General features: G+C 53.5%; 2 protein-coding genes across 2 annotated transcripts; both read left to right on the forward strand.

Moving 5' to 3' along the window:
• The first annotated feature begins 531 nt into the window (after positions 1 to 531).
• LOC127003152 (uncharacterized) lies at positions 532 to 3,053 on the forward strand. The gene is made up of 5 exons (XM_050869547.1): positions 532 to 556; positions 810 to 1,650; positions 1,827 to 2,320; positions 2,423 to 2,439; positions 2,553 to 3,053. The coding sequence occupies exons 1-5, from the start codon at positions 532 to 534 to the stop codon at positions 3,051 to 3,053; spliced, it is 1,878 nt and encodes a 625-aa protein (XP_050725504.1).
• A 329-nt stretch (positions 3,054 to 3,382) lies between these two features.
• LOC127003165 (proteoglycan 4-like) lies at positions 3,383 to 7,668 on the forward strand. The gene is made up of 4 exons (XM_050869555.1): positions 3,383 to 3,648; positions 4,322 to 5,250; positions 5,353 to 5,502; positions 7,589 to 7,668. Exons 1-4 carry the CDS (start codon positions 3,383 to 3,385, stop codon positions 7,666 to 7,668), a joined length of 1,425 nt encoding a protein of 474 aa, XP_050725512.1.
• Positions 7,669 to 13,717: the final 6,049 nt, after the last annotated feature.

The following is a 13,717-nucleotide window of genomic DNA, read 5'->3' on the forward strand; positions in this document are numbered from 1 at the left end:
GTATTCATACTCACATTTCTATATTCCATTCGCGCTTTCATTTTCCCCCAATACTCTATTCATATGTAAATGGAAGAACCACGGAGGGAAAACACGCTTCGACCAAAGCCTCGCCCTTATCACAAACTCTTCACTGGCTGCCTCGCGCTGCCCGCCGCGGTCCACTTGCTTGTCGGACTCAGCAAGAGAAGGTAATCATTGTGGCCTGTCCCTTCCTGCACATACGGATCAGGGAGAAGACGATAGCAATAGGGATATAGAAGAAATATGGAGGTTCTTAAAAGTTACTTCAGTAGAAAATAGTGAGTCATGATTTTTTATGTATGCATGTGTGTGTTACGTAAATTGCCCAGTTGAATGCTATCAAAATAAATTTTCATGAAAAAGGGAAAAAAAAATGTTCAAGATATCAACAAGACAATAGTTAAGGTAATAATCTGGTCATGTAGTCTAAATAAAAAAAAAAGAACTAATAAAAGGCGACAAAATAAAAAAAAAATCTGCCTGTTTATCTAACAGGAGGAATCCGTGATGACCAACTTAAAAATCCTAACAGGTAAGAAAAGTTTTTGTACCTGATTACCTGCCACGCAAAACATCCCACTGATCACTCTACCCAAATCACACTCCTCGCCCCTGACCACCGGCAATCCAACACACCCCACGCCACTGACCACCGACCACCCAACACACCCCACGCCCCTGACCATCGGCCACTCAACACACTCCTCGCCCTTCATCACCGGCCACCCAACACACTCCTCGACCCTGATCACCTAACACACCCCACGACACTGACCACCGGCCAGCGAACACACTCCTCACTCCTGATCACCGGCCATCCAACACAATCCTCGCCCCTGATCACCGTACACATAACAAACCCTACGCCCCTGATCACCAGCCACCCAACACTCCCCACGCCCCTCATCACCAGCCACCCAACACTCCCCACGTCCCTGATCACCATCCATCCAACAATCCCCACGCCCCTGATCACCAGCCACCATACACTCCCCACGCCCCTGATCACCATCCACCCAACACTCCCCACGCCCCTGATCACCAGCCACCCAACACTCCCCACGCCCCTGATCACCGGCCACCCAACACTCCCCACGCCACTGATCACCAGCCACCCAACACTCCCCACGCCCCTGATCACCAGCCACCCAACACTCCCCACGCCCCTGATCTCCAGCCACCCACCACTCCCCACACGCCCCTGATCACCAGCCACCCAACACTCCCTACGCCCCTGATCACCGGCCACCCAACACTCCCCACGCCCCTGATCACCGGCCACCCAACACTCCCCACGCCCCTGATCACCGGCCACCCAACACTCCCCACGCCCCTGATCACCAGCCACCCAACACTCCCCACGCCCCTGATCACCAGCCACCCAACACTCCGCACGCCTCTGATCACCGGCCACCCAACACTCCCCACGCCCCTGATCAACGGCCACCTAATACTCCCCACGCCCCTGATCACCAGCCATCCAACACTCCCCACGCCCCTGATCACCAGCCACCCAACACTCCCCACGCCCCTGATCACCGGCCACCCAACACTCCCCACGCCCCTGATCACCAGCCACCCAACACTCCCCACGCTCCTGATCACCGGCCACCCAACACGCCCCACGCCCCTGATAACCTGCCACCCAACACTCCCACGCCCCTGATCACCGGCCACCCAACACTCCCCACGCCCTGATCACCGGCCACCCAACACTCCCCACGCCCCTGATCACCGGCCACCCAACACTCCCCACGCACCTGATCACCGGCCACCCAACACCCCACGCCCCTGATCACCAGCCACCCAACACTCCCCACGCCCCTGATCACCGGCCACCCAACACTCCCCACGCCCCTGATCACCGGCCACCCAACACTCCCCACGCCCCTGATCACCGGCCACCCAACACTCCCCACGCCCCTGATCACCAGCCACCCAATACTCCCCACGCCCCTGATCACCGGCCACCCAACACTCCCCACGCCCCTGATCACCGGCCACCCAACACTCCCCACGCCCCTGATCACCGGCCACCCAACACTCCCCACGCCCCTGATCACCGGCCACCCAACACTCCCCACGAACCTGATCACCGGCCACCCAACACACCCCACGCCCCTGATTACCGGCCACCCAACACTCCTCACGCCCCTGATCACCGGCCACCCAACACTCCCCACGCCCCTGATCACCGGCCACCCAACACTCCCCACGCCCCTGATCACCGGCCACCCAACACTTCCCACGCCCCTGATCACCGGACATATAACACACCCCACGCCCCTGATCACTGGCCACCCAACACACCCACGCCCCTGATCACCGCCCCCCCACCAAAAACACACACGCCCCTGGTCCGCACCCACCCAACACTCCCCACGCCCCTGATCATCAGCCACCCAACACACCCACGCCCCTGATCATCAGCCACCCAACACTCCCCACGCCCCTGATCACCGGCCACCGAACACACCCACGCAACTTGATCACCGGCCACCCAACACTCCCACGCCCCTGATCACCAGCCTCCCAACACTCCCCACGCCCCTGATCACCGGCCACATAACACACCCCATGCCCCTGATCACCGACCACCCAACACTCCCCACACCCAACACTCCCACGCCCCTGATCACCGGCTACCCAACACTCCCCACGCCCCTGATCACCGGCCACTCAACACTCCCACGCTCCTGATCACCGGCCACCCAACACTCCCCACGCCCCTGATCACCGGCCACCAAACACACCCCACGCCCCTGATCACCGGCCACCAAACACAACCCACGCCCCTGATCACCGGCCACCCAACACTCCCCACGCCCCTGATCACCGGCCACCCAACACTCCCCACGCCCCTGATCACCGGCCACCCAATACTCCCCACACCCCTGATCACCGGCCACCCAACACTCCCCACGCCCATGATCACCGGCCACCCAGCACTCCTGACGCCCCTGATCACCTGCCACCCAACACTCCCCACGCCCCAGATCACCGACCACCAAACACACCCACGCTCCTGATCACCGGCTACCAAACACACCCACGCCCCTGATCACCGGCCACCAAACACACCCACGCCCCTGATCATCGGCCACCAAACACACCCACGCCCCTGATCACCGGCCACCAAACACACCCACGCCCCTGATCACCGGCCACCAAACACACCCCACGCCCCTGATCACTAGCCACCAAACACACCCCACGCCCTTGATCACCGGCCACCAAACACACCCCACGCCCCTGATCACTGGCCACCAAACACACCCCACGGCCCTGATCACCGGCCACCAAACACACCCCACGCCCCTGATCACAGGCCATCCAACACACCCACGCCCCTGATCACATGGCCACCCAACACACCCACGCCCCTGATCATCAGCCATCCAGCACTCCCCACGCCCCTGATCACCGGCCACCCAACACACCCACGCAACTTAATCACCGGCCACCCAACACTCCCACACCCCTGATCACCAGCCACCCAACACTCCCCACGCCTCTGATCACCGGCCACATAACACACCCCATACCCCTGATCACCGACCACCCAACACTCCCCACACTCAACACTCCCACGCCCCTGATCACCGGCCAAACAATACTCCCCACGCCCCTGATCACCGGCCACCCAACACACCCACGCCCCTGATCACCGGCCACATAACACACCCCACGCCCCTGATCACCGGCCTCCCAACACTCCCCACGCCCCTGATCACCGGCCACCAAACACAACCCACGCCCCTGATCACCGGCCACCCAACACTCCCTACGCCCCTGATCACCGGCCACCCAGCACTCCTCACGCCCCTGATCACCTGCCACCCAACACTCCCCACGCCCCAGATCACCGACCACCAAACACACCCACGCTCCTGATCACCGGCCACCAAACACACCCACGCCCCTGATCACCGGCCACCAAACACACACACGCCCCTGATCATCGGCCACCAAACACACCCACGCCCCTGATCACCGGCCACCAAACACACCCACGCTCCTGATCACCTGCCACCAAACACACCCCGCGCCCCTGATCACTGGCCACCAAACACCCCACGGCCCTGATCACCGGCCACCAAACACACCCCACGCCCCTGATCACTGGCCACCAAACACACCCCACGGCCCTGATCACCGGCCACCAAACACACCCCACGCCCCTGATCACTGGCCACCAAACACACCCCACGCCCTTGATCACCGGCCACCAAACACACCCACGCCCCTGATCACCGGCCATCAAACACACCCACGCCCCTGATCACCGGCCACCAAGCACACCCACGCCCCTGATCACCGGCCACCAAACACACCCCACGCCCCTGATCACTGGCCACCAAACACATCCCACGCCCCTGATCACCGGCCACCAAACACACCCCACGCCCCTGATCACTGGCCACCAAACACACCCCACGCCCCTGATCACCGGCCACCAAACACACCCTACGCCCCTGATCGCCGGCCACGCAGCACATCCCACGCCTTTGATCAGCGGCCACCAAACACACCCCACGCCCCTGATCACCGGCCACCAAACACACCCCACGCCCCTGATCGCCGGCCACCAAACACCCCCCACGCCCCTGATCACCGGCCACCAAACACACCCCACGCCCCTGATCACCGGCCACCAAACACACCCCACGCTCCTGATCACCGGCCACATAACACACCCCACGCCCCTGATCACCGGCCACCCAACACTCCCCACGCCCCTGATCACCGGCCACCAAACACTCCCCACGCCCCTGATCACCGGCCACATAACACACCCCACGCCCCTGATCACCGGCCACCCAACACTCCCCACGCCCCTGATCACCGGCCACCCAACACTCCCCACGCCCCTGATCACCGGCCACATAACACACCCCACGCCCCTGATCACCGGCCACCAAACACACCCCACGCCCCTGATCACCGGCCACCAAACACACCTCACGCCCCTGATCACTGGCCACGCAGCACACCCCACCCCTTTGATCACCAGCCACGCAGAGCCCTTGATCACCGGCCACCCAACACACCCCACGCCCCTGACCAACGGCCACCCAACACACCCCACGCCCCTGACCAACGGCCACCCAACACACCCTACGCCCCTGACCAACGGCCACCCAACACACCCCACGCCCCTGACCAACAGCCACCCAACACTCCCCACGCTCCTGACCACCGACCACTGCCAAGCCCCTGACCACGGCATACCCAACAAACTCCTCGCCCCTAATCACCGGCCACCCACACACTCGTCGGCGCCCCTGACCACCAGCCACTGAACATACACCTCGCCCCTGATTATAGGCCACCCAATAGACTTCACGCCCCTGATCACCGGCCACCCAACACTCCCCAAGCCCCTGATCACCGGCCACCCAACACTCCCCACGCCCCTGATCACCGGCCACCCAACACTCCCCACGCCCCTGATCACCGGCCAATCAACACTTCCGAGTGGTTAACGTGCGGGCGTGGTGATTTCGAGGACCTAGCGTGAACTAGGTTCGAGTCTCCACTGAAACACGCTGATTTTTCAAGTCATCATGCGGAAGATTATCCACATGCTGTCTGGATCTTCAAGAAACCTCAACTTCAGCGACTTCGGTCAAAAGGAGCATGGGGGGCAGCATGGACCGAGCAAGCGCTCTACGTCACGGCAGCCACTATAAATAAATTAGCCTGCGCCACTAACGGGCTGGGGCCGACCAAAAGGCCCTCAAGAAAGCCTACCAGTGCTACAAGAAGCACACAAAAAAAGAAAAAAACATAGACAGATGGCATAAACTACACGTTAATTCATCTCCCCTCTTGTTTCGGAACAATATGGACTTACAGATGTCTTCCTAATATTATGTAATGAGATACGAGCAAAGTTGGAAAACCACCTGAAAAAATTAATACTACACAGGATAAAGATCCTTGAATTCACATATCAAATCTATGGATGGTTCATTTATATTCATTTGAAATTATATATATATATATATATATATATATATATATATATATATATATATATATATATATATATATATATATATATATATATATATATATATATATATATATCTATATATCAAGGAACTGTCTTTAACCGACAGAAAAACATCTCAACAAACCACTTGTGCCAGGAATCGAACCCGTTCTCTCTCTCTCTCTCTCTCTCTCTCTCTCTCTCTCTCTCTCTCTCTCTCTCTCTCTCTCTCTCTCTCTCTCTCTCTCTCTCTCTCTCTCTCTCTCTCTCTCTCTCTCTCTCTCTCTCTCTCTCTCTCTCTCTCTCTCTCTCTCTCTCTCTCTCTCTCTCTCTCTCTCTCTCTCTCTCTCTCTCTCTCTCTCTCTCTGGCCGAATATACAAGAGGTAAATCCATGAGTTATTTCCGTCTCCATCATCATCTCATAAAAATTTATGCGAGACGGCAGGCACCAAGGACGCCGCTTCTTCAGCCTTTCTCCGCCCTCCCCACCCTCCACACGCCCACCACCGCCGCCCCCACCACCACGACCAGCCACCACTCTGCTACAATCTGGTGAGAGGAGGAGAACCATTGGGGGCCTGATGCTTAAGACTGAGTGTAGAGAAGAGAAAGATGTGTTACGACGAGGGGTAGACTGCTGAGAGGAAGGAGTGAAATGACACGAGTAAAACGGAAAATGTTTCAAGGGAGTGGAAGCGAGTGTTAGGCTGTAAAGGAAATGGTGAAGATGGCCCAGCAACCCTCTAAGTATTGAGCACCGATGTCTGATTCTGCTGCCCTTCACGGAACATTCCAGCAGCGCCACCGGAAGCTCGGCAGCTGTGTCCAAGTGGCACTCCTCTACCCAGGCGAGCGAATTTCCAGAGCACTTTAAGATATCACGACTGAGCAGATGACCTGAGTTCGTCGGAGTCTTCGTGAGGTAAAAGTGAGAGGAATACGTGAATATCCTCATAGCAGCGTCGCGTAAAACCTCCTGACCTCTACGAATTTGGTGTGTGAAATATCTTAGAACGAGAGAGGGAAGCTTCATGAACTCGCTTTTAACTCGTTACCGAAGGAATTTTCATTCGTTTATTCACAAACATGTGAGGATGGACATTTGGACAGGCTGAGTGTTACTGCATGCTTAAAACTCAACCTAAAACCGATGGACACTATGGAAAGAGTCGTCATCTTAGCTGCATTAAGCATTATGAAAACATCACTGCAGTTGCAAAATTACATACAAAAACGACGAAGGAAATCGATAGGCTGGCTTGCATTTCTTTTTATACATATCAGGTTCGCTAAATATTTGCACGCCAAACTCTTACTTGCTACACACTTTTACAAACTAAATACCTACTTGCAATCTGAAATGCATTGGCACGAAACAATCATTTGCATATTTACATGAAATTTACCTCCTTTCGCACTTACTCGGTACGTCCGATACTACCAAAAGAAATACACATGAATTTCGTTCTTTGTCATTTTTTTTTAAATAATACTACACTGGTGTACCCAACACCCAGTCATTACCACACCCAGCCACTACCACACCCATCCTCCCCCACACCCAGCCTCCACCACACCAACCCTCCACAACATCCAGCCAACTCTACACCCAGCCATCACTACACCCAGCCATGACCACACCTAGCAACCACCACACTCAGTCATGACCACACCCAGTCATCACTACACCCAGCTACCACCATACCAAACCATGACCACACCCAGCCACCACCACACCCAGTCATGACCGCACCAGCCACTACCACACCCAGTCATGACCACACCCAGTCACCACCACACCCAGTCATGACCACACCCAGCCACCACCGTACCCAGCCATGACCACACACAGCCATGACCACACCCAGCCACCACAACACTCAGCCACCACCACACCTAGCCATCACCATACCAAGCTATGACCACACCTAGCCATGACCACACCCAGCCACCATCACACTCAGCCATAACCACACCTAGCCATGACAACACCCAGCCACGACCACACCCAGCCACCACCACACCCAGCCACCACCACACCCAGCCACCACCACACCCAGCCATCACCACACCCAGCCACCACCACACCCAGCCACGACCACACCCAGCCACGACCACACCCAGCCACCACCACACCCAGCCATCACCACACCCAGCCATCACCACACCCAGCCACCACCACACCCAGCCACCACCACACCCATCCACCACCACACCCAGCCATGACAACACCCAGCCACGACCACACCCAGCCACCACCACACCCAGCCATCACCACACCCAGCCACCACCACACCCAGCCACCACCACACCCAGCCACCACCACACCCAGCCACCACCACACCCAGCCACCACCACACCCAGCCATGACAACACCCAGCCACCACCACACCCAGCCATGACCACACCCAGCCACCACCACACCCAGCCATCACCACACCCAGCCATCACCACACCCAGCCATCACCACACCCAGCCACGACCACACCCAGCCATCACCACACCCAGCCACCACCACACCCAGCCATCACCACACCCAGCCATCACCACACCCAGCCACCACCACACCCAGCCACCACCACACCCAGCCATCACCACACCCAGCCACACCCACACCCAGCCACCACACCCAGACATCACCACACCCAGCCATCACCACACCCAGCCACCACCACACCCAGCCATCACCACACCCAGCCACCACCACACCCAGCCACCACCACACCCAGCCACGACCACACCCAGCCACGACCACACCCGGCCATCACCACACCCAGCCACCACCACACCCAGCCATCACCACACCCAGCCACCACCACACCCAGCCATCACCACACCCAGCCACCACCACACCCAGCCACCACCACACCCAGCCATCACCACACCCAGCCATCACCACACCCAGCCACCACCACACCCAGCCATCACCACACCCAGCCACCACCACACCCAGCCACCACCACACCCAGCCATCACCACACCCAGCCATCACCACACCCAGCCATCACCACACCCAGCCACCACCACACCCAGCCACCACCACACCCAGCCATCACCACACCCAGCCATCACCACACCCAGCCATCACCACACCCAGCCACCACCACACCCAGCCATCACCACACCCAGCCATCACCACACCCAGCCACCACCACACCCAGCCACCACCACACCCAGCCACCACACCCAGCCATCACCACACCCAGCCATCACCACACCCAGCCATCACCACACCCAGCCATCACCACACCCAGCCATCACCACACCCAGCCATCACCACACCCAGCCACCACCACACCCAGCCATCACCACACCCAGCCATCACCACACCCAGCCATCACCACACCCAGCCATCACCACACCCAGCCACCACCACACCCAGCCATCACCACACCCAGCCATCACCACACCCAGCCATCACCACACCCAGCCATCACCACACCCAGCCATCACCACACCCAGCCACCACCACACCCAGCCATCACTACACCCCGCCATCACCTCATCCAGTCATCACCTCACCTTCTGATATTACTCTTAATAGCCCGTCAACCTTATTTCTGTCCTCAATGACGAAAAAATCTTATCATTTTTATTAGAGTATCTGTATGTCTACCTGTCTGTCTGTCAGTCTCTATGTATGTAAGCATGTATCAATTATGAATGAATCTCTCTCTCTCCCACATTATTATTTATAGAGCGAATATATGACTGGTTGGTAATTAATTAATTCGCAACGAATATCTACTCGTGATATATTTCATTGCATGTGCTGGCTGACCACGTATGTATTTTCTTAATTCATTTCATATATTATTCCGTATTTTCTAACGAATAACCATCACACCGCGGATTTTCTGAAGTAATTATTATTTTTTTCAATATTTTCTTCTCCGCCATGTCTTGGACAGAGGTTTCGCATTTAAGTATTATGACTAGTGTTCAGGTGATGTGCGGCACCGCGGCGGACATCGGAATGGCATGTTTGGTGGCCGGCAGTGAGGAGAGGCAGGTAGGCATTAGGCACCGGATCAAAATACAGTGGACCTGCCTAGTACCAGTGGGCCACTTGCAATACGAGTTGGATGCATACAAGTGAGCACCGAGATTAATTGGGTTCAGATATTGCTGGGAATAATTTCGAATATAATCTGAAATAAATAAATAACCACCTAGTGAAAAAAATAAATCTGATTTTTTTTTCCGAAAGGCTAGCAAGCAATATCATTTATTATTATTTTTGTTATTATTATTATTATTATTATTATTATTATTATTATTATTATTATTATTATTATTATTATTATTATTATATTATCATTATTATAATGATAATTATTATTATTATTATTATTATTATTATTATTATTATTATTATTATTATTATTATTATTATTATTATCTTTATTATTAGCATTATTATTATCATTATCATATATTATTACTATTATTATTATTATTATTATTATTATTATTATTATTATTATTATTATTATCATTATTACTATAAATAGTATTACTTTTTTATTATCACTCACACACACACACACACACACACACACACACACACACACACACACACACACACACGTACCCAAAATGCATTCTGTTTGTGGATAGTATGAATCCTTTAGTACTTAAAAAAGTTAAAACCTAAACAGTATTGAAAGACAAGTGTACCTTCTCCATGTTAGATTCATGTGCTTCCTGTTTTTCTTTTTTGTTATACGTCGTGGCCTATTGCGCCGGTAGGCTTCTTCCCGGTGGATCCTGAATTCCTGATGGTCGGTCCAAGGCTTCTTCCCGGCGGGGCCTGATGGTCGGCCCAGCCCGTTCTGGCGCAGGCGAGTGTTTATAGTGGCGCCATCTTGCATTGGCTCATGCTGCCCTCCCGGAGCTCATCTTTAATCCTAGAATCTAGAGTCCGGGTTGATAGGTGGTCTTCTGGACAGCATGTGGGTAGTTTTAAGCCACTCGGCGGCGGCTGAAAAATCCCAGCTTGGTGGCACCGGTCGGGGATTGAACTCGCGTCCTCCTGAACGCGGGGCCGTCACGCTATCCATTCAGCCACCGCCTCTCCTTCAGCCACCTCCTGAATAATTTATCTGATAAAGTAAAACCATATATGTTCGTATACCTTTTTTTCAAGCAAGATGGAAGCTTTCATGGTGCAAATGATATCAACACAGCATTAGACTGGCATATTTCTTTTTACACTGCTTTCCACTACCCGTGAAAAGGGGTAAGGAGACTCTTCATGTATGCCTATTCAGTATTTTTGTTCCGTAAAACATATATCGCTGAACAGTTTCTGCTCGTGTTCATCATTGTCGGGAAAAGGCAACTTGACTCTACAGGGTTCAGGCAGACGAGGCAATGTTTTCTTTCCATCGCAGTTATTCCTGTCGAGCAGTTTGTGTCACCCTTCGTCGCCCTGTGGGCAGTTTGCGTCAGAACACGTCCCATTACAGCCGCAGTGTGAACGGGCCTTAATTAGCTTCAGTAACCCGAAAGCAGAGGGAAGCAGATAATGTACGCGGACGGTAATGCACACACAAGTTCAACTGATGATACTGACACAGAAGAACGAAGTGTCCTCATCCAGCCATGCTGCATGAAAAAGGGAATTAACACAACATGATGCCAGGCTCTTAATGTCATATGCACGTAACAGAGTGAAGAGGAGGTATTACATGACACTCAATAACTGCATTTATGACTAACCTTTTTTCAGTGAATGTAAGGTTCGTAGTTCCCAGTTCCTGTAATGCAAGTGTCTTGTCACAATATTATCTGTGTTATGCAGCAACCCTGATGAGCAATACTAAATAGAAACATAAAATACGATTCAGTCGAGATGCAGAAGGCCATATATCATTATGGGTAAAAAAGTATTATGTTAAAGAAAAGAAAATAATGTCTCCTGAAATATAAAAAAAATGCATCTACTTTATACATCAGAGGTTAGATGTGACGTCTGCCCTCAAGGCTCGTGCGCGGCGGTGTTTTCAGTTATGCAAACTGATTTACCTTGATAACAGAACAGCAGTAAACATCGGACGCCTGCTGAGTCCTCTCAAGTGTGACGACAGTTCTCTGCGGCTGTCTGTGGCTTCTTGGGGAGTATGATAAAATGTTCCGTAGTTTCCGGTTTCCTCAGCGGGTTTTTTTTTATGTGTTCTACTTGTAAGTGTATATCTTCAACACTGATCGTTGGGGGAGAGGGCTCCACCAACATCATTCCTTTGGGCAGAAAAGAGTCAAAGGCTTCTCGTCTCATCAGCTCCCCTTCTACTGACTGTCATCTACAACTTTAATTCCGCAGTAATGCTACTTTCCTTTCTATCTATTATTATTATCAATACTTTCATGCTAACTGCCATCTTGAACTTGATAACTGCATGACTCTTCCACTCCCGAGGTCTCGTTGCACAAGATTTTCTTCTTTAGATCACCTCTGTGTTAAACAGATTTCGATTCCAATAGTTAGCCAAAATCCTCATCATTTAATCTCTTTTCCTGGTATACTCTTGAATAACCTACTTTCGTTTGTATTTATTCTCTTCTTGCGACTTGAGCGTTTTCAGAAAGGGAGTATCAAGACCCTCTAACAAAACGCTGCCCTTTTTCGTAACTTCTTAGTGTATTCTGCGGAAGCAGTGCAATAGCGGACTTTTTCCCTCTCTTTCTTTTCGCCCTAGAGCTTTATATACGATTTTCGTTTTGTTTCCTTTTCGTGATTTCTTATCAAATCTTCTTTCATCCTTTCCTCCCTCGCTTCTTCAGGAAAACGTTGCATCAAAGTTTAAAGTCGACGGACGCAGCGCCCAAAACAATGAAAGAACTTCCTCCTCTGACCTTACCTGATTGGCGCGGACTCCGGTACTCCCTTCCTCACTACCAGCCCTCCCCTTTATACCCTCATCCAAAGCCTCACATCCTCCACACTACACCGTCGGCGCCTCCACAACCTCGCCTCTATCTGCGCATTGGATTTTTCATACTTCCCTTGTCTGTCCAATCACTAGTTTCTTTTTCTTCTTTTGCCTATACCTCGTTCTCTTCATTGTCTACTCAGAGCACTGTGGCGGCCTTCACCACAAACCCAATCACGAGGCGCGGGACGGGAGTCTTTGCGCTAGATCCAAGGTGGCAGACAGCGAATGCTCACGAGACGCGGAGTGGCAACCACGCTGGTAGCTGACTGGCTGTGGAAGTGGTAGCGCCAGTGTCGACAAAGAAACGCACCCCCGTTGCAGGATCGGAGAAGAAGAAAGCGTTAACACCGGTGGGGGCCGCCGCGATGCACGGCGGCCGCCCTACTCGTTTTTTGGCCACGAGCATCCTGGTTGGCAGGTTCTTGCCTTGGGGCCGAATTTGGCGTGGTAGTAGTAGAGCTGCTCCGTGAACTTCTTGGTCCCTTGGTGGTTTGATCGTGGCCGCGGGATGTGGTACTGTTTCGCTGGTGCTTGTCGGATTCGCTGTGGTAGGCGGTGTGCTGCTGCGATGTCGACCTCGTCATCCTGGAACGATGGTGGGGTGTCGGAAGGCACGGCGTTGATGCAGTGGGTTGAAGCCGTGAGTGCATCGACTAGGCGGTCTACTTGTTGATGTAGGTCATCCTCGTCGATTTTCTCCGCGTTGGGAATGGCAGCGAGGATAGATTCGGGGAGGCGGAGGAGCCACGGTGCCCG

Source organism: Eriocheir sinensis, chromosome 3, assembly GCF_024679095.1.
Source record: "Eriocheir sinensis breed Jianghai 21 chromosome 3, ASM2467909v1, whole genome shotgun sequence".
Lineage (NCBI taxonomy): Eukaryota > Metazoa > Arthropoda > Malacostraca > Decapoda > Varunidae > Eriocheir > Eriocheir sinensis.